Genomic DNA, 27,805 nt, shown 5'->3' on the forward strand with positions numbered 1-27,805 from the left:
GCATTTTATTTGCTACACACTATTTCTTTAGTTTCTGATGTATACCAAGATAATCCTCTTGGTATTCATGAGAAAATAAAGATATATGCTACTGTGAAAATCTTCATGCACATCTCTTTCCATCATACCCATAAGATAAATTCTTGGTACTGGAATCACACAATCTGTGATACTGAAATTAAGTATTTACATATTATATTTTGATAGCTAGAGTCAAATTGCCTTTCAGAAGCTTGTTCCAGTTTGTATTCTTACCAATAGTGTATCATTTTGGAAAACAGAATCACTTTGGAAAATCACTTTGGAAAACAGAATAGTGTCTATTTCCCACCTTTTTATTTATTCAAGGGATTTATGTTTGTTACATAAATTATGTCAGAGATTTAGAAAAGTTATATCTTGCTTTGATTTCTATTCTTTTAATTATGAGTGAAGTCGAGTATCTTTTCAGAATCTTAAAAGACATTTTTAATAGCTTTTTAAAAAATCAAGTTCTAGTTTTAATCATATTTCTTAATAGTCCTTAATCATATGTTCTACAAACTAATCTTTTGTCCATTATATATTCTGTAAATATTTTTCTTTTTCAGAGTCAGCTTTTGACTTGTTGGTTGCATTTAAAAAAAAATTGGGTAGTTAAATATATTTATCTTTATACCTTCTCGGTTTTATGCCTGCCTAGAAGTCTTTTGTACCTAAGATTGTAAGTTCACCCATGATTCTTTTGTAATGTATATGATTTTATTTTATACCTTTACATCTTTGTGTAAGCTTGAATTTATGTTGCTATAATGACTAATCTATTAATTCAGCTTTATTTTTTTTCAGATGGCTAGCCAATTATTTTAACTGTCATTTATTGCATAAGCCCTCTTTTTCACAATGATTTGAAGGGTCACTTTTGAGTAAAACAACACTCATATTTGTGGGTATATTTCTAGATATATTGTTCTGTCCTATTGATTTATTTGCTCCTTTCTCTTTCAGTGCTGAACAGTTTTAACTTTTTTGGGTTTATAATATGTTTCAATGTTTGGTAAGACTAGTTTATCTTCAAATTTTCTCAACTTTCTCTTAAAAACCTATTGATATTTTAGGTAGTATTTCTGAATTTATTGATTGACGTAGGGAGAGTGAACATCTTTACACTGTAAATAGTACATATCCTAGAGTGGTTGTATCATTTGCTTAAGTTTTATTTCATGCCCCTCAGAGTTTCTAGCTTTCTTTGTATGACCTTGTTTATTGTTCATTAAGTTTAACTGGGTATTCTTTCTTTTTGGTTGCTATTTCAAATGGAATTTTTAAAATTTTATATTCTAATTGGTCATGTTTATTATATACACACATATATGTGTATATATACACATATATGTGTGTGTGTATATATATATATATTAAAGCCACATGCTTTATCAGGCTTTTTTTTTTGAAGTATTATTGACGTATTAGTTCCAGGTATGCAACGTAATGATTGCAAAATGATCACCACAGTAAATAAGTCTAGTTTAGTTAACATTTGTCACCATACATAGTTAGAAATTTTTTTAATTTTTTTTCTTGTGAGGAGGACTTTTAAGATCTGTATTAGCAACTTTAAAACATGTAATACAGTATTATTAACTGCAGTCATCATGGCATATATTACATCTTCATGACTTACTCATTTTATAACTGGATGCTTGTACTTTTGACCCCATTCACCTGTTTTGCATACTACCCCCTCACCCCAGTGACCACCAATTTGTTCTCTGTATCTATGAGCTTGATTTTTTGGTTTGTTTTATTTTGTAGGCTCCACATATAAGTGAAATCAAATGCTATTTCTCTTTTGAGGTCTGAGTTGTTTCACTTAGCGTAATGCCCTCAAGGTCCATCCAGGTTATCACAAATGACAGAATTCCATTCTTTTTAATGGCTAAATAGTATTCTACATGTATATATGTATTCATGTGTGTGTGTGTGTGATATGTGAGATATATATATATATATATATATATATATATATATGATACACATATATGTGATGTGTGATATATATATGTGATATATGAGCTTGATTTTTGGTTTGTTTTATTTTGTAGATTTCACATATAAGTAAGTCAAATGGTATTCCTCTTTCTTGGTCTGACTTGTTTCACTTAGCATAATGCCCTTAAGGTCCAGGCTGAATAGTATTCCACATTTGTATATGTGTGTGTGTGTGTGTGTGTGTGTGTGTGTGTGTGTGTATACATGTATATGTACATATGTGACATGTTTTATATATATGTGATACATATGTATCACATCTTCTTTATCATCCATCACTGGATACTTAGATGTTTCCATATCTTGGCTGTTGTAAATAATGCTGAAATGAGCATGGGAGTACATACATCTTTTCAAGTTAATGTTTTTGTTTTCTTCAGATAACTACCCAGAAGTGAAAGTGCTAGATCATATGGTAGTTCTGTTTTTAATTTTTTGTTTTTCATAGTAGCTGCACCAATTTTAATTCCTACCAGTAGTGCATAAGGATTTCCTTGCCTCAAAATCATTGTTACCACTTGTTATTTCTTGTCTTTTTGAAAATAGGCAGTCTAACAGATGTGAGGTGATATCTCATTGTGGTTTTGATTTGCATTTCCCTGATGATCAGTTATATTTTTTATGTGCCTGTTGGCCATTTCCTTTTCTTTGGAAAAACGTCTATACAGATTCTCTCTGCCCATTTTTAAATTAGATATTTTGGCTATTGAGTTGTATGTGTTCTTTAATATTTTGGTTATTAACCCCCTTATCAGATATAGGATTGGCAAATATTTTCTCCCATTCAGTTGGTGGTCTTTTCATTTTGTCGATGATATCCTTTTCTGTGCAGAAGCTTTTTAGTTTGATAGTACTGCTTGTTTATTTTTGTTTTTGTTGCCTTTGCTTTTGGAGTCACATATAAAAAAATCATCACTAAGACCAATATCAAAGAGCTTACTGCCAATGTTTTCTTCTAGGAGTTTTATGGTTTCAGGTCTTACATTCAAGTCTTTAATCCATTTTGAGTTAACTTTTGTGTGCTGTAGGAGATAGTAGTTCCATTCTTTTGTTTGTGGCTGTATAGTTTCCCCAACACCATTCATTGACTTGACTGTCCTTTCTCTATTTTTTAAGTTTATTTATTTATTTTGAGAGCCAGAGAGAGAGAGAGAGAGCACACATGAGCAGGGGAGGGACAGAGAGAGAGGGAGAGAATCCCAAGCAGGCTCCATGCTGTCAGCACACACCTTAACTCTGGGCTCAATCTCACTAACCTTGAGATTATGACCTGAGCCAAAATCAAGAGTTGGACACCTAACTGACTAAGCCACGCAGGTGCCCCATGACTGTCCTTTCTTATTGGATATTTTAGCCTCCTGTGTTATAAATTAATTAGCCATATAAATGTTGGTTATTTCTGGGCTCTCTACATCTTCAGTTTCTTTTACCAGTGTTTTATAGTTTTCAGGGTACAGGTCCTTTATCTTTTTGGTTAGGTTTATTCCTAGGTATCTTATTATTTTTGGTGCAATTGTAAATGGGGTTGATTCCTTAATTTCTCTTTCTGCTGCTTTATTATTGGTATATAGAATTGCAACAGATTTCTGTGCATTGACTTTGTGTCCTGAAATCAACTCACAGAAATTTACTGACTGCACATATCAGTTTTAGCAGTATTTTTGGTGGAGTCTTTCGGGTTTTCTATATAGTATGCCATGTCATCTGCAAATAGTGAAAGTTTTACTTCTTCCTTGCTGATTTGGATACCTTTTATTTCTTTTTGTTGTCTGATTGCTATGGCTAGGACTTCCTGTACCATGTTAAATAACAGTGGTGAGAGTGGACATCCCTGCCTTGTTCCTGACCATAGAGGAAAAGCTCTGTTTTTCCCCATTGAGGATGATGTTGACTATGGGCTTTTCATCTATGGCCTTTATGATGTTGAGGTATGTTCCCTCTAAACCTACCTTGTTGAGGGTTTTTATCATGAGTAGCATGTTGCTTAATCTCTACATATTTGTGAATTCTCCCCTTTTCCTTTTTAGTTTCATAGCATTGTGGTAGGAAAAGATGCTTGATATGATTTCAGTCTCCTTAAGTTTATTAAGATTTGTTCTGTGGCCTAACATATGGTCTATACCAAAAACTGTAACGTGCACTTGAAGAGAATGTATATTCTCCTTTGGGATAGAATATTCTGTATATATTAAATCCAACAGGTCTAATGTGTCATTTAAGGTGAGACATATATTTTATAAATTCCGCTTTCTTAATTATTTTACTGTTCTTAATAATTGATTTACTGTTCATTTTATTGCTTTACATATATTTTCTATTAATATTTATACTTTTACTTGTCATTTCCATTTTCATACCTTATTTATTTAATTGCAAGATTTGAGATCTATTGGTTTGGTGTCCATTAATTTAAGTGCTATTGGTCTGTAATTTTATATTTTTAAAGAATGTCAAGTTTTGGTAAAATTCTTCTGCTACTTTAAAAAAAAGATTTGGGGGCACCTGGGTGACTCAGTTGGTTAAACATCTGAATCTTGATTTCGGCTTGGGTCATGATCTTACAATTCGTGAGACTGAGCCCCACAACAGGCTCTGTGCTGACAGTGTGGAGCCTGCTTGGGATTCTCTCTCTCTGCCCCTCCCCCGTGTGCTCTCTCTCAAAATAAATAAACTTTAAAAAAAAAGATTTGGAGAGGCTCATGACTAGAATGGATTCTAAACTTAAATTCCCATATATAATATATATTAATTTTTTAATGTTTATTTTTGAGAGAGAGAGGGGCTGCGTGAGAGGAATAGGGAAGAGGGAGACACAGAATCTGAAACAGGCTCCAGGCTGCAAGCTATCAGCACAGAGCCCAACTCTGGGCAGCCACAGTATTCCAAAGGAAAAGTTATCAATTACATATTATAGGGTTTAAATTAATTAGTTTTGGCATTTTTTAATAAAAATTTTTTAAAGTTTGTTTATTTTGTGTGTGTGTGAGAGAGAACGAACACACATGAGTGGGGAGGGGCAGAGAGAGAGGGGGACAGAGGATCTGAAGCAGGCTCCGCACTGTTAGCACAGAAGCTGACATGGGTCTCAATCCCATGAACCATGAGATCATGACCTGAGCTAAAATCAGTAGTTGGATGTGTAACTGACTAAGCCACCGAGGCACTCCAGGTTTGGCATTTTCTCTTTCTTTCTTTCTTTCTTTCTTTCTTTCTTTCTTTCTTTCTTAAGGTTTGGCATTTTTTTAAGGAATTAACATTGTAGAGGTAATTACAGGGAATATTTTTTAGAACTTTGAGTTATGTATGGCAAAAATTTCAATTTTATGGTCTATAGTTTCTCTCTGTAAAGGTACGTATTATTTTTCACTTTGATATCTTCACTTCCTCCCATGTGAGACCTTTGCTTTGGTTCTGTTTGTCTATTGTTCTCTAAATATACATTGCTGTTTCTATTCTGGCACTGACATGGATTGTTGCATTTATTATTTCATTTATCATTTGAACACCTTTGTTTTTAAACACTATACAAAGTTCTGGAGTTATAGTGGTAAATAAGAGAGCTCTGTATCTCATGGTCATGGACTTTGCAAATTACAATACTAATATGATATATAGTAGTGGCTGAGTTTTAGACAGACATGGGTTCAGATACTTATTTTGCCATCTAATAGGAGTAGGACCTTGGGTGTGTTATTTAACATCTCTACACCTTAGTTATCTCATCTCATCCTTTATTAGGAAAATACTAAATACTCCTACTTTGTAGCATTTCTATGTAAAGTCCTTGTGTTAATATTTGTCAGCTACTTTGCACAGTCCTTGGTATACAGCAAGTGCTCAATAATGGTATGGTAATTATCGTTAATACTGTACCTCCTACCACAGAAATCATCACATGAAAAACATCTTTGGTTATTTTGTCACAGCCCACATCACATCATTTTCCTAAAGCCATAGTACAAGAAGATTCAAGATTTAAAAGCATGTGTTTCAATTATTGAACTAGATTTGTTGAAAGAGATAAAAGTAATTCAGTATTCTCTAGTTGAAGGATTAAATGTGGCCTCTGTTGGTGTTAGTAATATTTAAGTGAGCAACTTTTAATTCTATGTATATTACATTTTAGATCTAGTTTTATAAAATTGTTTCTTAGCTTCAGAATAACAAATAATGTTGTTTTATGTGCAGTGACTTAGCAGCTGGACACTGCTTTCCATTTTATTGTTTTGACATCTTGTGCTTAAGTAAGGCTTGCTAAATGAAATATTATTCATAGCATGGTAGTAAAGACTTTACATTCTTCTTATATACATTCTCTGGACTTTGCAAATGGCATAACTCAGTTCTCTGACCTCTCAGTACTAAAATGAGTTACTGAACTATTTTATTTACCTTTTGCAATTTCAAAGACCAATAATAAGAAATGTCTTCGTTTTAAAACTTGTTGAATCTTAGGGCTGATTCTAAGAATCTTTAGATTCATTGGCAACTTTGATGAATGATATCTGAAGTGGAAAACTGCTCAAAGTGCTCAGATGGAGTTTGGACCCATCATTTTCATTTTGTAATAACAGAAATGGGGGGGATGGGATGAGACTATACTTGGACTTAGTATTTGTATCCCAGATTTTGTATTTGAAGGTAAGAGAATAATAGAATTCATAGGATAAACTCCAAACCAAAGGCAAAAGTATTTGAGATGAATCAAGTATGACAAGAAAGTATTTATGTGTGTTTGATGTTGGGGTGGGAAAAAGGAACTCTGCCATTCAGTAGGTTAATCTTCTGTTCTTTCTTCTTCTTTCTCTTTCCAAAATACAATCACAGCTTTGAATTCTTATACCTGACAAATGGCCTAGCTGAAATATTTCATAGAAGAGAGAGCAAGATTTAGACTAGTATTGTATTAGTTAATTTTGCTAAACTGAAAATTTTCAGTATGTTTGATTTGCTGATCTTTATCGAGTAGGACAAATATAAAACTTTAGGAAAGAAACTTGTAACACTATTAAATATAATAGCTTAGAAAGAGTGATAATATGAGAAATAAAAACATTAAAAAATTAAAATGTGTGATGACAGCAGGATTTGGGGTTAGTACAAGGGAAGTTCAGTGGAACCCCAAAATATTCATGTGAAAACTAAACACAGATACATTGTTAATCTTCACAAGGACTGCTTTGGTTGGAGGGCTAGGACATAAGTCCCATTTATATGAATTCAAGGGAGAACTGGAGGAGATTAAGTAAAAGCAGTAAGTATTGATAACTCGTAGGGATCGTTGCTATAAAGATGGTAAAGTAATAGGGGATAGCTGAAGAGAGTTATACGTTTAAGGAAGAGGATTTGGGGTATTGTTTTGTTTTTTAACTCTGGGAGAAATTAGAACTTACTCACTTGTGGATGGATGTGGTACATTAAAAAGGGAAAGTTAGTCTCATAGGGCAGTTGGAGGCAATTTCTCCAGCATTGATTTTATGTTGGCAAGAAATGATGGCAGCCACTGTGTAAGTTTAAGGTTTATTTTCAGATAAGAACATGGACAATTCATCCATGGTAATGTGTGGGAGGGCAGAATACATGAAAATAAATACAGGTAGATTATTGACCTAATGGTAAGAGGGGTAACGGTTTTCTTCTAATTGCTTCAATTTTCTAATGAATTTTCCAGGTCTCCAACTGACAGTATCTGAAAGAGGGAAAGAGGAAATGGACTAGGGCAATGCAAAGGAAAGAGCTTCAGAAAACCATGTATTTCAAGAAAAAAACCTGTCCTGCTTTATATATTACCCCCTTGGCTCTTGAAGTTATTATTTGGGTTCTGATTATACTCTTCTCTTTTGGAAAATTGCTTCTCTCTTATCTCTCAGCTCCTTTTTTTTTTTTTTTTTTTTTTTGGCGGGGAGGGGGGGAAATAAAAAACAACTCTTCCTTTGGACAGAGTTAGATATCTGTTTTATCCTAATAAAAGAGAAGTGGATGACAAAGTATTTTTGACAGTCTTCTATATCCAGATATATCCAATCACTAAGTTGTATTTATTCTTATTAACTGCAGTGCCAGAAACTAAAGAATAGGACTATTGGTATTCTGGATTTCTTTTTTTTTTTTTTTCATTTAAAAAATATATCATAATTTTTTTCTTCTTCTTTTAGATGTTCTTAATAGTTGCTCCTCTTTCTGTACTCTACAACTGGAGAGATGAATTGGACACCTGGGGATATTTCAGAGTCACTGTTTTACATGGTAACAAAAAAGACTATGAACTGATTCGTGTAAAGCAGAGGAAATGTGAAATTGCTCTAACAACTTATGAAACACTGCGCTTATGTCTGGATGAATTGAACAGGTAATGGGAATAATGAGAATGATTACATTAATATTGTTTACATCCCTTTATATTGTGATTTTCAAAAAAGCTCCAAATATCCATAGCATAATTTAATTTCATTTAAGAACTATTGAACTAATTTATAATAACTTATTTTCTAAGAAGGAAAAACCTTCAGATTTTATACAGTCCATTGTATTTCCTTTATTCCCTCTCCAAACAATGCCTGTTACAGAAGGGTAAGACTGTCCTAAATCTCATGTACAACCTTTTATGCATATGGCACCTCTAGACTAAGATGGTGATTTTCATGAGTGATTTTAATTATGGGAGTTTGTTGTGAATGTATATTGGCAAAAAATACATAAACATATTGAGAATCAGTATTCCAGGACTATAAGTACCCAAAAGAAATGAACTGACTTAATGCCTACCTGCATCTTAAGATTTTAATGAGGCATCTAGAGACATAATTATAAAAGCATATGAGTGTTGCAGTATGTAAGAAAGGATGCAGTGGGAGCATCCTTTGTAAGAAAGAACATAAGGAACCTAACTTTGCTGCAGAGTGAGGAGAGTTGTCAGGGAGCTTCCCAGAGAAGATGACCTATGAGCTGGATAAGAATTGAATGACGAAGGGTGCCTGGGTGGCTCAGTCGGGTTAAATGTGTGACTCTTGATTTTGGCTCAGGTCATCATCTCACGGTTTGTGAGTTTGAGGCCCCGTGTTGGGCTCCACACCGCCAGTGCAGAGCCGGCAGGGATTGTCTCTTTCTCTGCCTCTCTCTCTTTCCCCTTCCCCTGTTTGTGCATGTTCTCTCTCTTTCAAGATAAATAAACTTAAAAAAAAAAAAAAAAAAAAAGAATTGAAGGATAAGTAAGAGTTGAAGAGTAGGGGAGTAATGCAGGAAGAGGGAACAAGCAGCATTTGCAGAGGCCTTCAAACAATAAAGATCACATTACTTTTGAATAAATGAAAGCAGTTTTGATGCTTTCTGTATCTCATGGCTACAGCATACGTGTAAGAGGAAAGTGGCTGGGAGACAACAACAGTGTGGTAAGCAAGGAACATCATAAAGGGTATTGAAAGCTGTCTGGAGAGCTAAGCATCTTTATTCTTTTTTTTAGTTTTTTTTAAAAAAATTTAATGTTTTTATTTATTTTTGAGAGAGGGAGACAGAGTGAATGGGGGAGGGGCAGAGAGACGGGGAGACATAGAATCCAAAGCAGGCTTCAGGCTCTTAGCTGTCAGCACAGAGCCCAACACGGGGCTTGAACTCCTGAACTGTGATATCATGACCTGAGCCAAAGTCGGACGCTTAACCGACTGAGCCACCCAGGCGCCCCTATTCTTTTTTTTAAATATTTATTTGAGAGAGAGAGAGAGAGAGAGAGAGAGAAGGGCAGAGAAAGAGAGAGGGAGAGAGAGAATACCAAGCAGGCTGCATGCTGCCAGAGCAGAGCCCCATGTGGGGCCTGAACCCCATGAACTGTGAGATTATGACCTGAGCCAAATTCAAGAGTTGGACTCTTAACTGACAGAACACCCAGGCACCCCTAGGGGTCTTTATTCTTAGAATGATAGAGTACCCTTGAAATGTTTTCAGTAGATTACTAATATGATAAAAATGGTCAGATTTGCATTTTAATTTATTTTTTAAGGTTTATTTATCTATTTATTTTAAGTTACTTATTCATCCTGAGAGAGACAGAGACAGCGTGAGTGGGTGAGGGGCAGAGAGAGAGGGAGACCGAAAGTCCCAAGCAGGCTCTGCACTGTCAGCTCAGTGTGGGGCTTAAACTCACAAAACTGAGATCATGACCTGAGCCAAAACCAAGAATCAGACACTTAACCAACTGAGCCACTCAGGTGCCCCTTATTTATCTATTTTGAAAGAGAGAAAGTTCCCTCAATTTCATGAACCATGAGATCATGACTGAGCTGAAACCAAGACACTCACCTAACTGAGCCACCCAGATGTCCCTAGATTTGCATTTTATAAGTAATCTAGTTGTTGTGTATACAGACCAAGGAGAGCCAAACTAAATGGAGAAAGACCAGTTAGGAGGCTTATTTTGAGCTAAATCATGTCCCCTCCAAATTTGTAGGTTCAAGTGCCAACCTCAGGGACCCCAAAATGTAACTGTATTTGGAGAAAATATTCTTAAAGAAGCAATAAAGTCAAAATGAGGCCGTTAAGGTGAGGCCCTTGTCCAATCTGCCTTGTGTCCTTAGAAGAGAAAGAGATACCAGGAATTTAAGTGCACAGAGGAAAGAATACATGGGGACACAGCAGGAAGGCAGTCATCTTTAAGCCAAGGAGAGAGGCTTCAGAAGAAACCAAGCCTGCCAACACCTTGATCTTGGATTTCTAGATTCTAGAACTGTTGTATCTGGTATCTTTTGCTCACCATAATATTTTTGAGATTCATCCGTGCTATTGAATGTATTTGTTCTTTTTTAATGTTGAGTTGTATTGCAGTTTATGAGTATACCATATTTTGTTACCCATTTATTTGAGGATGGATATTTATATTTGGGTTTTCCAGTTCATTATTATAAGTAAAACTGTAAGGAATAGTTATGTATAAGCCTTTTTTTAAACATACATTTTCATTTATCCTGGGTAGACATATTTTCATTTCCTGGGAGTGGAATTTTGGGGTTTTATGGTTAAGCATAGGTTTAACTTTAGAAGAAACTCCCAAACCATTTTCTTGAGTGGTTGTATCATTCTATTCCAACTAGTGATCTACAAGACTTCAGTTACTTTGTATGTTCACTAACATTTAGCATCGTCAGTCTTTTTGTTTTTAGATATTTTAGTGTGTCTGTGGTGGTATTCTGTTGTATAATTTGCATTTTCTGGCCTATGTATTCATGAAAAAAATGTTTATTCTACAGTTGTTAGGTGTAGTATTCTATAAATATCAATAAAGTCAAGTTAGGAGCTGTTAACACTTAAGTGTTCTCTTACTGATTTTCTAGTTTTACAATTTCTGAGACAGGAATGTTGGAATCTTCAATTATACTTGAGTATTGTTAAATTTCTCCTTTCAGTTCTGTCAGCTTTCAATTTATATACAGTGTTTTGAAACTCTTATTAGGTACACACACATTTATGGTTAGTATTTTTTCTTATGAATTAATCCTTTTATCTTTAAAAAACATGCTCCATTTTATAGCTAATAATTGTGAAGTTTTATCTGATATCAATATAGACAATATAGTCTTCTTGTACTTACTGAATATTTATCATTTGCTATCTTTTTATTTGAATATATTTTTATATATTTAAAGTGAGCCTTTAGTGGTTAATGTATAGTTCGATCTTGCTTTTTTATCCATTCTGATAACCTGCCTTTTATTTGGAGTGTTTAATCCATTTACATTTGATATATTTATTAAAGTTGATTTAGATTTACCATTTTTGTCAGATCTAGGATTTGACTTTACTTCACTTAGAAGCTAATAATAGTATGCTCCTGTTTCAAGAAAGCTGTCAGAAAGACAGGGGTAATCTGAGGCACGGAGAAGTAACTCACCTAAGCCTACAACAGCTGTCAGTGGTAGACATTAAATTTAAACTTTGACCATCTAATTCCAGAACTTGAGCTTTTATTTAACATATTATATGACCCCAAAAGATGTTCTGCACTTACATAAATGTAATAAGGTATTCATTAACCATGTAGGATAAGTTTTCTAAACTTTTTCCCCCTTTTTTCTCACTTTGTAGTTTGGAATGGTCAGCTGTCATTGTGGATGAAGCTCATAGAATTAAGAATCCAAAGGCTAGAGTAACAGAAGTTATGAAAGCTTTAAAATGTAATGTCCGCATTGGCCTCACTGGAACCATTCTTCAGAACAACATGAAAGAACTGTGGTGTGTTATGGACTGGTGAGTAAAAACACTTTTTATGTTTTGGAAATTTTTTAATATTTCTTTAACTTACTGTTACCTTGTTTGCTAATTAATAGTTTCTGGAGTGGGGAGGGGGGGACCCAAATATAGCTATGTTTACAGATGTATTTGTCCCAAACATGATATACAGAGTAGAGTCCCATGAAAACCTTTCTTTATATATTAGTCTCGGTCCTTGAAGTAAATATCTGAACTTATTTACCAATTCTGTCATCTTACAGTTATTTACTGAAACTGTCATAAAGAAAGAACACTCTGTTTTATTTTGTTATTGTTACTATTCATGAACAAGCGACTTAGTATATTTCTTAGACTCAGAAAGAAGTCAGTGTGTTTCTTTTTAGATAATTGACCAAAGCCCTAATATTTTTGTTATTGCCTTTATATAGGGCTGTGCCAGGACTTTTAGGTAGTAGGATCTACTTCAAGAAGCAGTTTTCTGACCCAGTAGAACATGGTCAGAGACACACAGCAACAAAAAGAGAACTAGCTACTGGCCGAAAGGCCATGCAAAGGCTTGCAAAGAAGATGTCTGGCTGGTTTCTCCGGCGTACCAAGACTCTAATCAAGGATCAGTTGCCTAAGAAGGAAGACCGGGTGAGGACTGCATTTGTTTAAATTATTAATTTCTCATATTTTATTTTTTTCCTGAAAAAATTCTTTTTAAAAGAAAATCTGTCTCCTATGGTATTTTATGAATATAGGGTTTTTTTTTGCCTGAGTAGTATGGAAAAAAATATTATGTGCAAAATTTCAGAAAATGTTAATTGAACCCAATCTAGCAGGTTAGCTAGCAGGTTTATTGTTAGTATGCATTAAATTCATTTCTCTTATAAGAAGGCTTTTGCTGCAGTTCTTCCTCAGTTGGAAAAGAAGAGCTCTGTCCCTAATTTGTTATCCATTCATATTTTATCCTTCATATATTGTCTACTATCCACAGCCCAGTATATTCCATGAGACCTTAATTACAGCTATAGGACCACAGTGATTAAAAGCTTTGTTTTTTTTTAGAAGGCCATTTGCAGTTATACAACTAACTTAGTTTGAAGAACTTTAGGAAAGTTATAATTAAATTCTGTTAATTATTTAAGAACATTTGAAGAGTAAACCTTAAGAGATTTTTTTTTTTTTAATGTTGTGGTCCTCTTGTATAGTTTTTAATCTGGTAGTTCTTCTTGCTCAGGTAATGGAAAAAAGGTTTTATAAATTACCATGAACTAAGTTTAATTAATGTTGTCCCAAATAAGGGCAATGCTATCAAATACTCTCTAGTCTTAGGATGTCCTGTTGATTATTACTTTAAAAAGATAGACTTGAAAGGAAAATATGTTACTGATGTGCAAGTTGGGGAAAATGATAAAGTGTTTGACTTTTTTTTTTTTAAGTTCATTTCTTTATTCTTGAGAGAGAGTGTGAGCAGGGGAGGGCAGAGAGAGAATCCCAAGGAGGCTCCACGCATTGCCGAGCCTGACACAGGACTCAGTCTCATGAACTGTGAGATCATGACCTAAGCTGAAGTCAAGAGTTGAATGCTTAACCAACTGAGCCACCCAGGTGCCCCAACATTTGACTTTTTGATCTAAAGCAGATATTGTCATTTAATTGGAATACTTAATGAACCCTCACTTTTAAAAATATTTTGTGCAATTTTATGTATACTATTTGTCTATCCAGTAGGAGCAACAACTAAAATATGAAGAAAGAGTTGTGCACAGAGTGTCTAGAGCTTGGGCTCTAGAGTCAAATATTATAGGCTTGAATCCTGGCTCCCTACTTACGAGTTTTATGACCTTGAGCAATTTGCTAAGTCTCTTAAACCTTGGCTCCCATCTGTTAAATGTGAATGGTGATAGTTTTTGCCTCACATGGTTGCTCTGAAGTGTGTGGCGTGTAAGAAGTGTTTAGTAAATGTTACTACCTGTTTTAAAATACTTGGGAATAAATTTAACCAAGGAGGTGAAAGACCTATACACTGAAAACTATAAGCAACTGATGAAAGAGATTGAAGAAGACACACATGAATGGAAGGATACTCATGTTCATGGATTGGAAGAATTAGTATTGTTAAAATGTCCATGCAATCCCTATATAAATTCCTATGGCAGTTTTTTTCAGGAATAGAACAAACAATCCTAAAATTTGTATGGAACCACCATATACCCCAAAATAGCCAAAGCAATCTTGAGCAGGAACAGCTAAGTTGTCAGGTGTCACATTTCCTGATTTCAAACTATATTACAAGGCTATAGTAATCAAAACAGTATGGTACTGGCATAAAAACAAGACCAGTAGAGTGGAATAAAGAGCCCAGAAATAAACCCATGTATATACAGTCAACTAATATTTGACAAGGGAGCCAAGAATACTCAGTAAGATGCTCTTTTCAATAAGCGGCAGTGGGAAAATTGTATATTTATATGGACTCCTATCTTCTACTCACAAAAAGTAACTGTAAATGGGTTAAAGATTAAAACACAAGATGTGATCTTGTAAAACTCCTAGAAAAACAGGGAAAAAGCTCCTTGACGTTGATCTTGTGATGATTGCTGATGATTTTTTTGAATATGGCATCAAAAGCATAAGCAACAAAAGCAAAAATTTTAAAAGTGAGGTTAATCAAACTAAAAAGCTTCTTTATAGCAAAAGAAACAACAGAATTTGTCATTTTTTAGCAATACTATTCTGTTGTAGTGATATAAACACATAAATATTTATAGATAGATGGTTTTTCCTTTTTGTTCACATTTTTCAAAATCTTATTATGAGTTTTATGACCCTGATTATATAGAGCTACATCTAGAAGACGTTTACCAGTTTCCAGTGCTACTAGAAATCTAAGGTAAATTATATCCCACATAACTTAGTGGCATTATTTTATCATATTTTCTTCTTTTCTTGGAATTGGACACAAAATAGAAACTTGTCGTTGTTTTATGTGTATTTTTTAATTCTTACCTTTACTAATATTAGAAATTTATACCAGGATATAAAATACAAATACTTTATGCTGTTTTTAGTATAAATTTTCAAGTAATTCATTAAATATTATTCATACTATTGTTCTAAAGTTTTCCCTTTTCTCATCTACTTTTTTATCTGACCTAAACTGTAGTCATATATTTGCATGATGGGCTAATAGTATGAAACCCTGAAATATAGAGTACATTCTATATAGAAATATATAAGGAAAACACTTCACTTATTTTTTCATATTTTGATTCCTTTCAGTTGAAAAAAAAGTTCTGTGAGATTTATTTGAAAATAAAGTTCTATTTATGTAGTTTAGGGTAAGATGGTAGCAAAGAGTATAGGAAAATCAGGAGAATTTGTCATAATAATGTATCTAAAAGAAAAATAGTTTATCAGCAGTTATCACTCTTAAAATTTATAAAATCTGATGTGCATTGTGACTATTACTACTATAAAAAAGTACCGATAATCACCTTGTGTTTTATCTTGGCAGATGGTGTATTGTTCTCTGACAGATTTTCAGAAAGCTGTCTATCAAACAGTATTAGAAACAAAAGATGTGACTTTGATACTTCAGTCTTCTGAGCCTTGTAGCTGTAACAGTGGCCGGAAAAAGAGAAATTGTTGTTTCAAGGCAAGCATTTCTGTGTGGTATATTCACGGTCTTGGTTTTGATTACACAGTTGTCTATTCTACTGTAAGAGTGAGGAGCAGATAAAATAACTTTTCCTCAGTTCCCTAAATTTAGAAACCATAAGTTAATAAAAAGGAATAGTTTTCAAAAATATTTTACAATATCAAATAGTAATCATAGCAAAATACAATATTCATATATCTTTTCAATAAACCAGTTTTTCAGTAGCTCTCAGAAACTAGTAGCTTCAATTTGATATCCTCCCTTTCAACTTTTATTAGAAAGTAGCCTACTTTCATCTTGAAATTGCATCTAATTTTTAAAACTTTCTCATTATCCCTTACTAATAAACTTACTCTTTGATAGCAGGCTTAAAATATTCTGATAGAATATTAATAAGAACTGTGTTTTGGTATAATAGAGTATTTTATTTTTATTTAGAAACAAATATTACTTTGTATTTTTTTAACCTATCTATATTTCCTGCCCGTTTTCACCTATTTTATTATCAAGTTATCTATCAAATATCCATGTACATAGAGGGACCCTAAATAAATATTTCTCTAGATTGATATTTGTTCCACCTCTCATTTATTTTGCTGTTTTTAGCCACCTCACTCTTTTGTAAATGCACAGTTTCCTAGGAAGCCTTGGAATATAAATGAGAATAGTGAAGGGCTCTGTTACAGCCCTGCCTCCATGCCATAGTTTTATTTACCAGGGACCTCTTCTGGCAGCATTTCTATCGCTGTGTGTCATGAGGATAAATACTTTCTGAAATGAGGACTTTCTCCCCTCTTTTTTTTTTATTTTTTAAACATTACTGTATTATGGTTCACCAAAAGTATGATTCCACATTAGTGATGCATGGATATTTTGTGTAACAGTTGACCATTATTTTCTCAAAATGTATTGTGCTAGTAGTAACCAGATGATAAATACTAGTGTAAGTGATAGATTTCATGAAGTAAGTAGTTACATAGCCATGTTAGTTCCTTGCTGTTTTTATTTTCTGTCTTTCTGGTTACAGACCAATTCACATGGCGAAACAGTGAAAACCTTGTATTTCAGTTACCTTGCAGTCCTTCAAAAGGTAGCTAACCATGTTGCACTACTGCAGACTGCTAGCACCTCCAAACAACAGGTTTGAGTTGGCTTTTTGTACTTCTTCATGATGCTACTGGTATAAAGATTTTATATTTGATATAAAATGTCTTAGCCAATAAAGATATCTTTATTTTTGTATGCAATTAAAGAGGAAACTGAACTTGCTCATTTTTAAATTTAGGTGTCAAAGAAATATATGCTCATATGTTTTTAATTGAAGTGAGAAAATTAAAGCCTAAGTTAAAATAACAGTTCTTTTTTTATACCTGTGATAACGTTCATATATTCGTTTTCCTAACATATTTTGATGTAATTACTAAGTAAGATATTTGATGAGTCAGTCCTCTTCCACTAATCATGTGTCTAATTCCATCTGTTCAATCTATTGGATTAAAATGTATTTATAATAACCTGTATATTAAATATTACGAGTATTTCCCAAGCTGGCATAAATGAGTAATTTCAAAGTTTAGACAAATGCAATCATTTACTTTGGTCGTTTCGATTGTATCTTACTCTAGAGCACAACATAAATTTAAAAAAACTTCTTTAAAGCTTTTTACATAATGATTTTCTATTTTCTTTTTGTGTTATAATCTTAATGCTGTTTAAATGTAATTTTAAAATTTAATAAGAATTTAATATTGTTCTTTGATAGTACTGTTTGCTCTTTAGGAAGTATTTGATTCCTTGTTTTGGAAATCATAAAAGAATAATGATAACATTATTAGTCCTATCATTATCTCAGAACTCATCAAAACCATATGTAATTAACATTATCACTTTAAGGTTTTCTGAATTATTAGTCTGACTTAGAGAAGATAATATCTTCAAAGTAATATGTTCCTTCTAAATAGAATTTTTTTCATAAACAATCTCAATTTATATAGGTTTAAATGTGTTAAGTTGAAATTTCTTTTCTTCTACCTTTTTCCCCTTAAGGAAACACTTATCAAAAGGATATGTGATCAGGTATTTTCCAAATTCCCAGATTTTGTGCAGAAAAGCAAAGATGCAGCCTTTGAAACACTCTCGGACCCAAAATACAGTGGGAAAATGAAGGTAAGTGCTCTTCTCTCAGGCTGCATACACACAAGGATGATATTCAAAATATTTATCAGTAGTGTGACAGGGACACCAACTAATCAGAACAGATACCCAATCATTCAGAAGAGACTGGCCAAAGATGACTGGCGTAGCTGTGTCAGCATTTACTAGCTCACAATGAACCATACATGCAGTAGGTTCTCACTTAGTGGTTACATCAGATACACTTTAGACTCTTCTTATCAATGTATTAGACGTATGCCTGCTTAAAAATGTGCGCTGTTGTGCTGCATATATAATAGCTTGTCTTCAAATGTTTAAGGAGATAATCTACCAGAAATACAAACGCTAATGCCAAATACTAGGAGGAGGCTATACAATAGCTTGGACTTAGAGAAAGGAACTTCTTAAAGAGTTCAAGGTGGACAAGACCTTTCTGTCTATACTGAATTTTCTGCCTCTTGGTTTCACTTGCCAATCTGTATTGGAAGGTTGCTAATCTCATTTGTGGCAAGGGAGCATTTGTTGTACACTAGGAAACTGACCTGTAGGTGCTGCCCTTGGTGATATATTACTAAGGGAAGGTGTGAAAAGTATGGCTAGGTTCTGCACCCATGACGTAGGCCTGTGACAGCTGCATGATTGCTGACAGCTTCCGGCCTTTTTGCAGCGGACTTTGCTTGTTTAACTCTTTAATAACTGTCAAGAATCTTTATGGATTCAGAGACTATTACAGAACAATTCTCAGCTTTATGGTTTAATTTTTTAAAAAGTAAGTTATTTCTTTTGGCTAAATAAATAAAATAAGAAGTAATTCAAGGTAGGTTGTTGTTGTTTCTAAAACCCTGGAAATATTTTTAGCAGTTAATCTACATAAATTCATCATAGTGTAGTTTACTTGGACCTCTAAATTCAATGAAATAGAATAAAAGCCAAGAAGATTACCTTAAATACTTGGGTATGTATTTTTTTAATTGAGATATAATTGGCATATAACATTGTTTTGGTTTTAGGGGTGCAAAACAATGATTTGATACATATGTATATGGCTAAATAATAATCACAATAAGTTTATTTAATATCAATCACCACACATAGTTATTTTTTCTTATGATGAGGCCTATTAAGATCAACTCTCTTAGCAACATTCAGATATATAATACAGCATTGTTAACTATAGTCACCATGCTGTACATTAAATCCTTAGCACCTGTTTATCTTACAATTGAAAAGTACCTTTTGACCACCTTCATCGATTTTGCCTGCCTCCACCCCTAGCTTCTGGCAACCACCAATCTGTTTGCTGCACCTATAAATTCAAACTTTTTAAAAAATTTTTTTAAATTTTTTATTTATTTTTTAGAGAGAGAGAGAGAAAAAGTGTGAGTGGGGGAGGAGCAGAGAGAGAGGGTGACACAGAATCTGAAGCAGGCTCCAGGCTCTGAACTGTCAGCACAGAGCCCAATGCGGGGCTTGAACTCATGAATGGTGAGATCATGACCTGAGCCAAAGTCGGACGCTCAAACGACTGAGCCATGCAGGCACCCCTCAAACTTTTTTTTTTTTTTTTTAGTTTCCACGTATAAGTGAGATCATACAGTATCTATATTTCTTGGTCTCTCTTATTTCATGAAGCATAATGTCATTCGTGTTGTTGCAATGCCAGGATTTCTTTCTTTTTTATGACCGAATATTCCGTTGTATATGTGTATTTCATGTTTTCTTTATCCATTTATCTGTCAATAGACACCTAACATTTTTTCCGAGTCTTGGCTGTTATAAACAATACTGCAGTAAACATGGGGGTGCAGATGTCTTACCGAGATCAATTTCACTCTTTTGCATGTGGCTGTCCAGTTTTCCCAGCACCATTTATTAAAGAGAGTATCCTTTCCCCTTTGTATATTCTTGGCTTCTTTGTCATAAATTAAGTGACTATATATGTTTGGGTTTATTCCTGGACTCTCTGTTTTGTTCCATTGACCTGTCTGTTTTAATGTCAGTACCATATAGTACCATATAGTACCATAACTTTGTAGTATGGTTTGAAATCAGGAAGTGTGGTTTCCAACAAGGCCTCCAGTTTTGTTGCTCTTTCTCAAGATTGCTTTGACTATTCAGGTTTTTTTGTGAGTCCATGGAAATTTTAGTGTTGTTTGTTCTTATTTCTGTGGAAAATGCCATTGGAATTTTGATGGGGATTGCATTGAATCTATAGATTGCTTTGAGTAGTATGGACATTTTCCAACATTCCCAGCCTATGAACACTGAATACCTTTCTATTTATTTGTGTCTTCTTCAGTGTCTTATCATTCTCAATGTATAGGTCTTTCATCTCCTTGGTTAAATTTATTTTTACTTGGTTCTTTTTTATGCATTTGTAAATGGGATTGTTTTCTTAATTTATTCTTCTTATGGTTCCTTATTAATGTACAGAAATGCAATGAATTTTTGTAGATTGATTTTGTATCCTGTAATTTTACTGAATTTTTTAGTTTTAACAGTTTTTTGTGGAGTCTAGGTTTTTGATATATAAGATCATGCCATATGTAAACAGAGACACTTTTACTTTTTCCTTTGCCATTTGGATGCCTTTTATTTCCTTGTCTTGCCTTATTGCTCTAGCTAGGACTTCCAGTACAGTGTTGAATAACAGTGACAAGAGTAGGCATCCTTGTCTTATTCCTGATCTTGGAGGAAAAGCTTTCAGTTTTTACCAGTGGATATTACATTAGCTGTAAGCTTGTCACATATGGCCTTTATTATGTTGAGGTATGTTCTCTCTATACCCACTTTGTTGAGAGTTGTGTATTTTTAAATAAATAAGTTTGTATTAGTGAGAATATTCTGTTTTATTATCACAATAAATAATTCAAACCTAATAGTAGTAATTTTCCTACCAATATTTCCTAACAATAATAAATCTATTTTTGTCACCCATTTTATTGACTTTTATTTATTTACGTATTTATTTATTTAATGTTTACTTATTTTGGGAGCGAAAGAGAGAGAACGAATGGTGGAGGGACAGAGAGAGATGGAGAAAGAGAATTCCAAGCAGGCTCCATGCTGTCAGCACAGAGCCTGACGGCTTGATCTCACAAACTGTGAGATCATGACCTGAGTTGAAATCAAGAGTGGAAAGTTCAACTGACTGAGCCACCGAGGTGCCCCGACTTTATTTATTTTAAATAAAACTATATAAAAAGCTCAATTAATTTGGAACTGAGCACTTATTATCCCATAATTCAAGCCAATAGAATATTTTCAGAAATCATGGCCTCCTTATGAAAACTGTATTATCTATTGTTATATATTTAAATATCATTCATTGTGACTCTTCACTAAAAAGTTACTCTTGATATTAAATGGAATTTTATAACTACTCAATGTATATTTAGAAATAATGTCTGATTAAAATAATTATTACTTTTTTTTGTTATGAGTTTTAGAAGGGAAAAAGCAAGCATGAATTATTGATGGAGTCTGGGTTGATGTCTTTATATGTGAAAGGCGCCTATAATTTACTTTGTGAGAGAACACCAACAAGAAAGAGACTGATATTAATAACCTAAGGTTATATTTTTAAAATTGTGTTTCATCATTTGATTATCAGCATCACCTGGTAATTTCGTGATACAAAATGTATAGGCTTATAATCTATTGTCTCTGGGGTTAAGAAATCCAAGTTGCATGTACTTCTTGAATTCAAGTGATGAAAGATACTAGTTCTGCTTCTCTTATTATAGGTCAGCCTACAGCTGCAATTTATTTGTTGATATAATGCTCACTGTACCCTTCCTACCCTCAGAACTATACTCATGAACTCCAGCTCTTTCTGTTAAATGTGAAGGTCTTTTTTTGACCTCAACTACTATTCAAGCAGATGGTCAAAAATTGCACTTATTCCCCTGATAAGAATCCTCATTTTCCCCTCCCTTGGGAAATACCACAGAGCCACTTACTGTGAAGGGTGGGGAAAAAGGCTTAGAAAACCGAGTTTAGTGCTGTTGGGATCATTTAGGGGTCATGTTCTTCTCTAGGCTTGACTAATTTGAGAAAAGTTACGTTCAAGATTTCTTAGTGTGAACATTGTTATTTACAGCACTCCTTGATATTTACCCAAGTAAATTAAAAACTTAGTTCACACAAGAACCTGTACACAGATACTTTTAGCAATTTTATTTATAATTGCCAAAACTTGGAAGCAACCAAGATGTCCTTCAGTAGATGAATAGATAAGTTGTGATACATTCAGACAATAGACTATTATTCAACAATAGAAAGAAATGAACTATCAAACTACAAAAAGACATGGTCATCTTAAATGCATATTACTAAGTGAAAGAAGCTAGTCTGAAAGGCTACTTACTGTATGATTCTAACTCTATGATATTCTAGAAAATGCAAAACTGTAGAGAAAATAAAATAATAAATGGTTGTCAGGAGTTTGCAAGGAGGGATACATAGATGGAGCACAGGGAATTTTTAGGGCAGTGAAACAATTCCATATAATACTTTAATGGTGAATACATGTCATTATATATTTGTCAAAACTCATGGAATGTACACCACAAGGAATGAGCCCTATTATAAATAATGTTAACAGACTTTAGTTAATAATAATAGTTAATAATTTAATAATAGTTTATAATAATAATTTATTAATAACAATTTATTCGTCCATCAGTTGTTACAAATGTACCACCCTAATGCAAGATGTTAATAATAGGGAAAACTTTGTGCAGGGAGGGGCAGGGATATAAGGTGCGGGAGAGGGATTCTGGGCAAATTCTCTGTATATTTTACTCTGTTCTTCTGAAAATCCAAAATTGCTCTAAAAAAGTCTTTAATTTTAAAAAGTTATTGTATTATGTGAAGTTCAAATTCACATCCTTTATACAGAATCAGCTATTTTATTAAAAAATAAAGCTAATGCAAAACTTACTTTATAAGTTTTGCAAGTATTAAAATTATGTTGACTTGATCTGTGACATTTTTATCACCGTTTGGTTATTTGAGTAGCTTTTTTTTTTTCTATAGCTTTTTCTGAGGGATTGGACCATGGGGGTCAGAGTTAGCACAATATCTTCTCTTAGTCAATTATTAAAAGAGTGTTATATTGAATATGATTTTTTGTTTAAGTTTAAATGCTTATCAGTGAATAAACAAAACTGAAGTGTTTATTGCATAATTCAGAAAAACTTTAGGCTTAGTACAGAAAATTCCTTTTCTTTACTTTGTGGATTATTTTTCCACAGTGTTCTGGAACTGTCACTGCCAGATGTGGAAATGCCTATTTTAAAAATTACAGTGATACTGTTATACACAGGTTTGAGTTATTTGCTTCCTCCCTAAAAGCACTGTATTTGGGGCAAATTATTGACATTTTGAGGTCAGAATCAAATCTGGAAGTCAGGACTTACTGTAAATAGAGAAGCAGAGGGGATAAAATAAGAAGAGGTGTATATGTGACTGATTATTTTAAGAAAACAAATATCAAGACCTAGATGTAATTAAACACATTTCATTACATCTATCTAGAAAAAATTTAAATACTTCCTAAAAGGAATGCTGTTCTGTAATTTAGTTTCTGAACATATTGTAGGTATAAAGAAAGTGTTTTTTGGAAATTAAATTAATTCATTTAAATGCATCCCATAATCTAAAATGTTTCCTTTTTATTAAAACCAGATGAGATGAAACAAAAGTCTTTGGGAACCTTACCTCATTATTGACAGTATGATGATGAATAACATTTCATGTAATATCTAATACTTTATTTCTCTAACTTGGCAAAAATGAAGGGAATTAGGAAAGAGGACTGAGGTTATGTTGTATAAAAATAATTTTTAAGAAATTCTCTAGTGATGTTTATATGTATAAAGTGTGCTTTTAGTTGGAACTGGTTCATTGGTGGTTGATTTCTGTGGTTCATTTCTAGGTCCTTCAGCAGCTTTTAAATCATTGTAGGAAAAACAAAGATAAAATACTTCTTTTCTCCTTTTCCACCAAGGTAAGTTCCTTCTGAAGTATATACTCTTAATTGGCCCAGCCCTAGCTCTTGAGGCATAGATAATCCTAAGAGACATAACAGTGTCCAGCCGCAGTTTTATCTTATACATACTGTAGAAAATAGTAGTGACATAAGCAACTTTTAAAACAGACACTTAAATCTAAATGATATCAAGATTACTATCAAAGAGCAAACTCAAAGATTTTTAATTCTCTGTTGATATTTTTATTAATAATTAAAGTGTTCTTTAAGGCATGTAAGAGATTTTAGAACTTGGAAAATAGCACAAATAATGAAATTCACTTACATAAATTATTTGGCCAATACTTTTTATTTGGTTTTAGTTTCAAAAAAAAATAAAGTTTGATTTTTTTTCCCTGAAAGATTGATTTAAAAAACAAACATTGGTGAAGATTAAAGTCAGTTTCAGGATAATGGGGAGAAATACATAAGCCAGAAGTCAGGAAAATATTTGTTGCTCTTGTGATTATAAGAAAGAACTTGTGAGCAGCAATTATTAATACTTACTAAATCTTCTCTCTATAGTGGTACGAAATTTATTAAACCATACATTTGTTTTTGCCCATTTCCATACCTTTTCTCTAGTTACTTGATGTTCTGCAGCAATACTGTATGGCAGCTGGCCTTGATTACCGACGACTTGATGGAAGTACGAAATCAGAGGAAAGAATCAAGATCGTGAAAGAGTTCAACAGTACACAAGATGTTAACATTTGCCTTGTCTCCACAATGTAAGAAAATAAAATTTGATAACTTGATTTTTATGTAATTGCTTTTAAGATTTAGGGTAATTTAAAAATTATTACTGGATTAATTTTCAGTGGTTATGATTATATTGCCTTGTTTTATTTGGCTTTGAGGAGAAGCAGCAAAAATGCTATTATATTAATTATGACTGAAATAACAATATCTTGAGTTTTACCTAACCTTTTTTCTCAATTTCCTTATCATCACTGGATTCTCTTTATATGTCTGGGTTTATAAAGATAACAATCAAAAGAAATGGATGTTTCCTCCCAGGAATTTTCTGTGGTAGTGTTTTTATTCATGTCTGTGGTCAGAACAGGCAGACTTAATTGAGTAATTGAGTTATTAATCAAATAACTAAGAATTATTTGTAGCAGTGGCTTTTAAAGTATGCTCAAGCAGCCCTAGAGAGTTCACTAGGGTTAGTGGGCCAGGTATTTCCTCCCTCTGTCTACCTGGTCTCAACCATAGCAGCTCTACATTAATAGGTTTTATAAAAGTTAAGTCAGTTCTAACACCTATTTATGAATCTCTCATTAAAACCTTTTAAAGAATATATACACTTTAGAGCAAGATTTATGCCAGTATAAACACCTAAGAAGATTAATCCCTTTTGGGGGGCAACAAATCCTTAACTTTTGACATCTAATGTAATAAGTACTTTATAGATTTACCCCCACTATCTTGCAAAAAGAATTTCAGAGGACTTTAAAAACAAACGTAGCAGGGTGCCTGGGTGGCTCAGTCATTGAGCGTCCAACTTTGGCTCAGGTCATGATCTCACAGTTTGTGAGTTTGAGCCCCACATCAGGCTGGGTGCTTTGGCATAGAGTCTGCTTTGGATCCTTTGTCCTCTCTCTCTGCCCCTCCCCTGTTTGTGCTCTCTCTCTCAAGGATAATAATTTTTTTTAAAAAAAAGTTAAAAGCAAACATATGTAAAATGTAAAAAGTCAACACAAAAATTACTTAAAATTCATAAAATTATATATATGATGAATGCGCTACTTACTATTGAACACCGAAATTCTCCTTGAACTCTTGCATTGAGAGACGCTCTGGATTCCCATTTTCCTGTGAATGGATTCAAGAAGTAATTTCTCATATGAGCCCTTACCTACGAGCATTAAATGACATAGGATATTGTCTTCTGTTAAGTTTTATAAAGTACATAAACATGCTTAATTTCTTAAATAATGTTTCCAAAGTAACAAACGCCTTCAACAATACTTCAAATAGTACAGAACTTCTAGACAAGCTGTCATCTGCCATTCCTTGTCTGCTCACCCCCATCTAATTTGATGAGATCTGCCATAAGGCTCCTAATTATCTCTACATTAGAAATTGCTATTTAACCCTTTCAGTGAATTTTTAAAGACTGTATTTTTCATGTTTAAAGCCCTATTGGTATTTTTCAAATCTGCCTAATCATTTTTACTTATATTTTGTTCTTTATGTTTTCTAGCTTTTCTTTTGTTTCTTTAGTAATTTCAATCATTATTTTTTAAAATCCCTTTTTAAATGGCATTTTTGCTCTGTTAATTCCTGAATTGGGGCTGCTAATCCTTCTGTTGTTCCCTCTTGCTCTTGCTCATGGTACATGGTTTCTTCACACATTTTGTAATTTTTTATTTTGAGCTTATCTATCTATAGAGGGGCTTTCCCCCTCTATTTTAGCCAGACATCATGCCAGCCACATAGGGATGGGAATCCATGTTTCTTGCTTGGCTTTTATTGACATCCTAAGAGTGAGGCACTTGATTACTGTTTCTGTACGGCCTCCACTGACATTACAGAGGCGACTGGGTTATAGCTGGGCAGAAATGAATGTCCCAGCTCCTCAGTCTTCTGTGATATCCTCTGAGTGGAGGTGAGAGGCACCCCATTTTAGTCAAGCAAGAATGGAAATCTAATCTCCTCACTCAGCCTTTACTGACCAGGTTGGGATTCAGGTCATAGATTTTTTTTCCATGGTGTTTACAAAAATAGGCGGGTTATTATCTAACATTTTCTGTGTTAAAAGTCTATACCTTTCCTGGTTCTTTAGCTAAAGGAAAAGGGCTTTTCTTGGGCCTTTTTTTTTGGTCTTGACTGTTGGCATTTCCAGTTTGCTGGTTTCTCCAGAACCCAGTCTGGGATTTTTAAGCAAAAACAAAGCTGGAGAACTCACTGTCATGTCCTTCCTTAGTTCTTATAGTCTCTAGCCATGCTTTGTTCTCTCTACCTTTCAGGTCTTACATTTATTTTATATATGATGCCCAGCATTTTAAGCTGCACTTACTGAGAGGAGTAAGAAGTGCATCTACTCCTGCCTTGGTTTTTAAAAATGTGTATATTACTTTATTTAGTTGGACCATACTTACAATTTTTAAAAATTATGTTGGGAAGACCTTACAGCATCGAATTTGAATATCCAAAACAATGAAAAAAAACAGTACAACCTATTTACGTGGGCTTTAATGGTCAATTTCTTTTAGGATTATTCTAGAATGGTAGAAAAACTATTCTGTAGCTGTTTTGTTTGTGGCATGTTTGTGTTTTAATCATCTTTTATGATGTTAATGCAGTATTGTGTTGATTTGGTTACAGAAACCTGGCACAATTGAATTAGAAGGCAATGACTATGCTTTTGCTATTTGAATGTGCCCAATTCTGTTTCCTCAGGGCTGGTGGACTAGGCCTCAATTTTGTTGGTGCCAATGTTGTTGTATTGTTTGATCCTACTTGGAATCCAGCCAATGATCTTCAAGCAATTGACAGGTATAATACTGACAAAATTTAAAGTGACTTGCAAATACTTTGAATCTGAAAATACCCCCTTGTGATTCTCTTAAGTTGCTTTTATAATATGACTATGATTAGAAGACAGAGAAAACCTTATTTAAAAAAATTGCATTTAAGGGGCATCTGGGTGAGTCAGTTAAGTGTCCAACTCTTTTTTTTTTTTTTTAATGTTTATTTATTTTTGAGAGGGAGAC

General features: G+C 33.5%; 1 protein-coding gene across 1 annotated transcript in view; it reads left to right on the forward strand.

Moving 5' to 3' along the window:
• Positions 1–27,805, forward strand: part of ERCC6L2 (ERCC excision repair 6 like 2) — a 132,434-nt gene that overhangs the window by 45,632 nt on the left and 58,997 nt on the right. Inside the window, 9 exon segments of the mRNA XM_042912276.1 lie at positions 8,187–8,380; positions 12,103–12,264; positions 12,678–12,885; positions 15,752–15,892; positions 16,923–17,036; positions 17,942–18,061; positions 23,991–24,062; positions 24,669–24,814; positions 27,492–27,587. Of these exon segments, the coding sequence (XP_042768210.1) occupies positions 8,187–8,380; positions 12,103–12,264; positions 12,678–12,885; positions 15,752–15,892; positions 16,923–17,036; positions 17,942–18,061; positions 23,991–24,062; positions 24,669–24,814; positions 27,492–27,587 (1,253 nt within the window).

Source organism: Panthera leo, chromosome D4 (assembly GCF_018350215.1).
Source record: "Panthera leo isolate Ple1 chromosome D4, P.leo_Ple1_pat1.1, whole genome shotgun sequence".
NCBI classification, from domain to species: Eukaryota; Metazoa; Chordata; class Mammalia; order Carnivora; family Felidae; genus Panthera; species Panthera leo.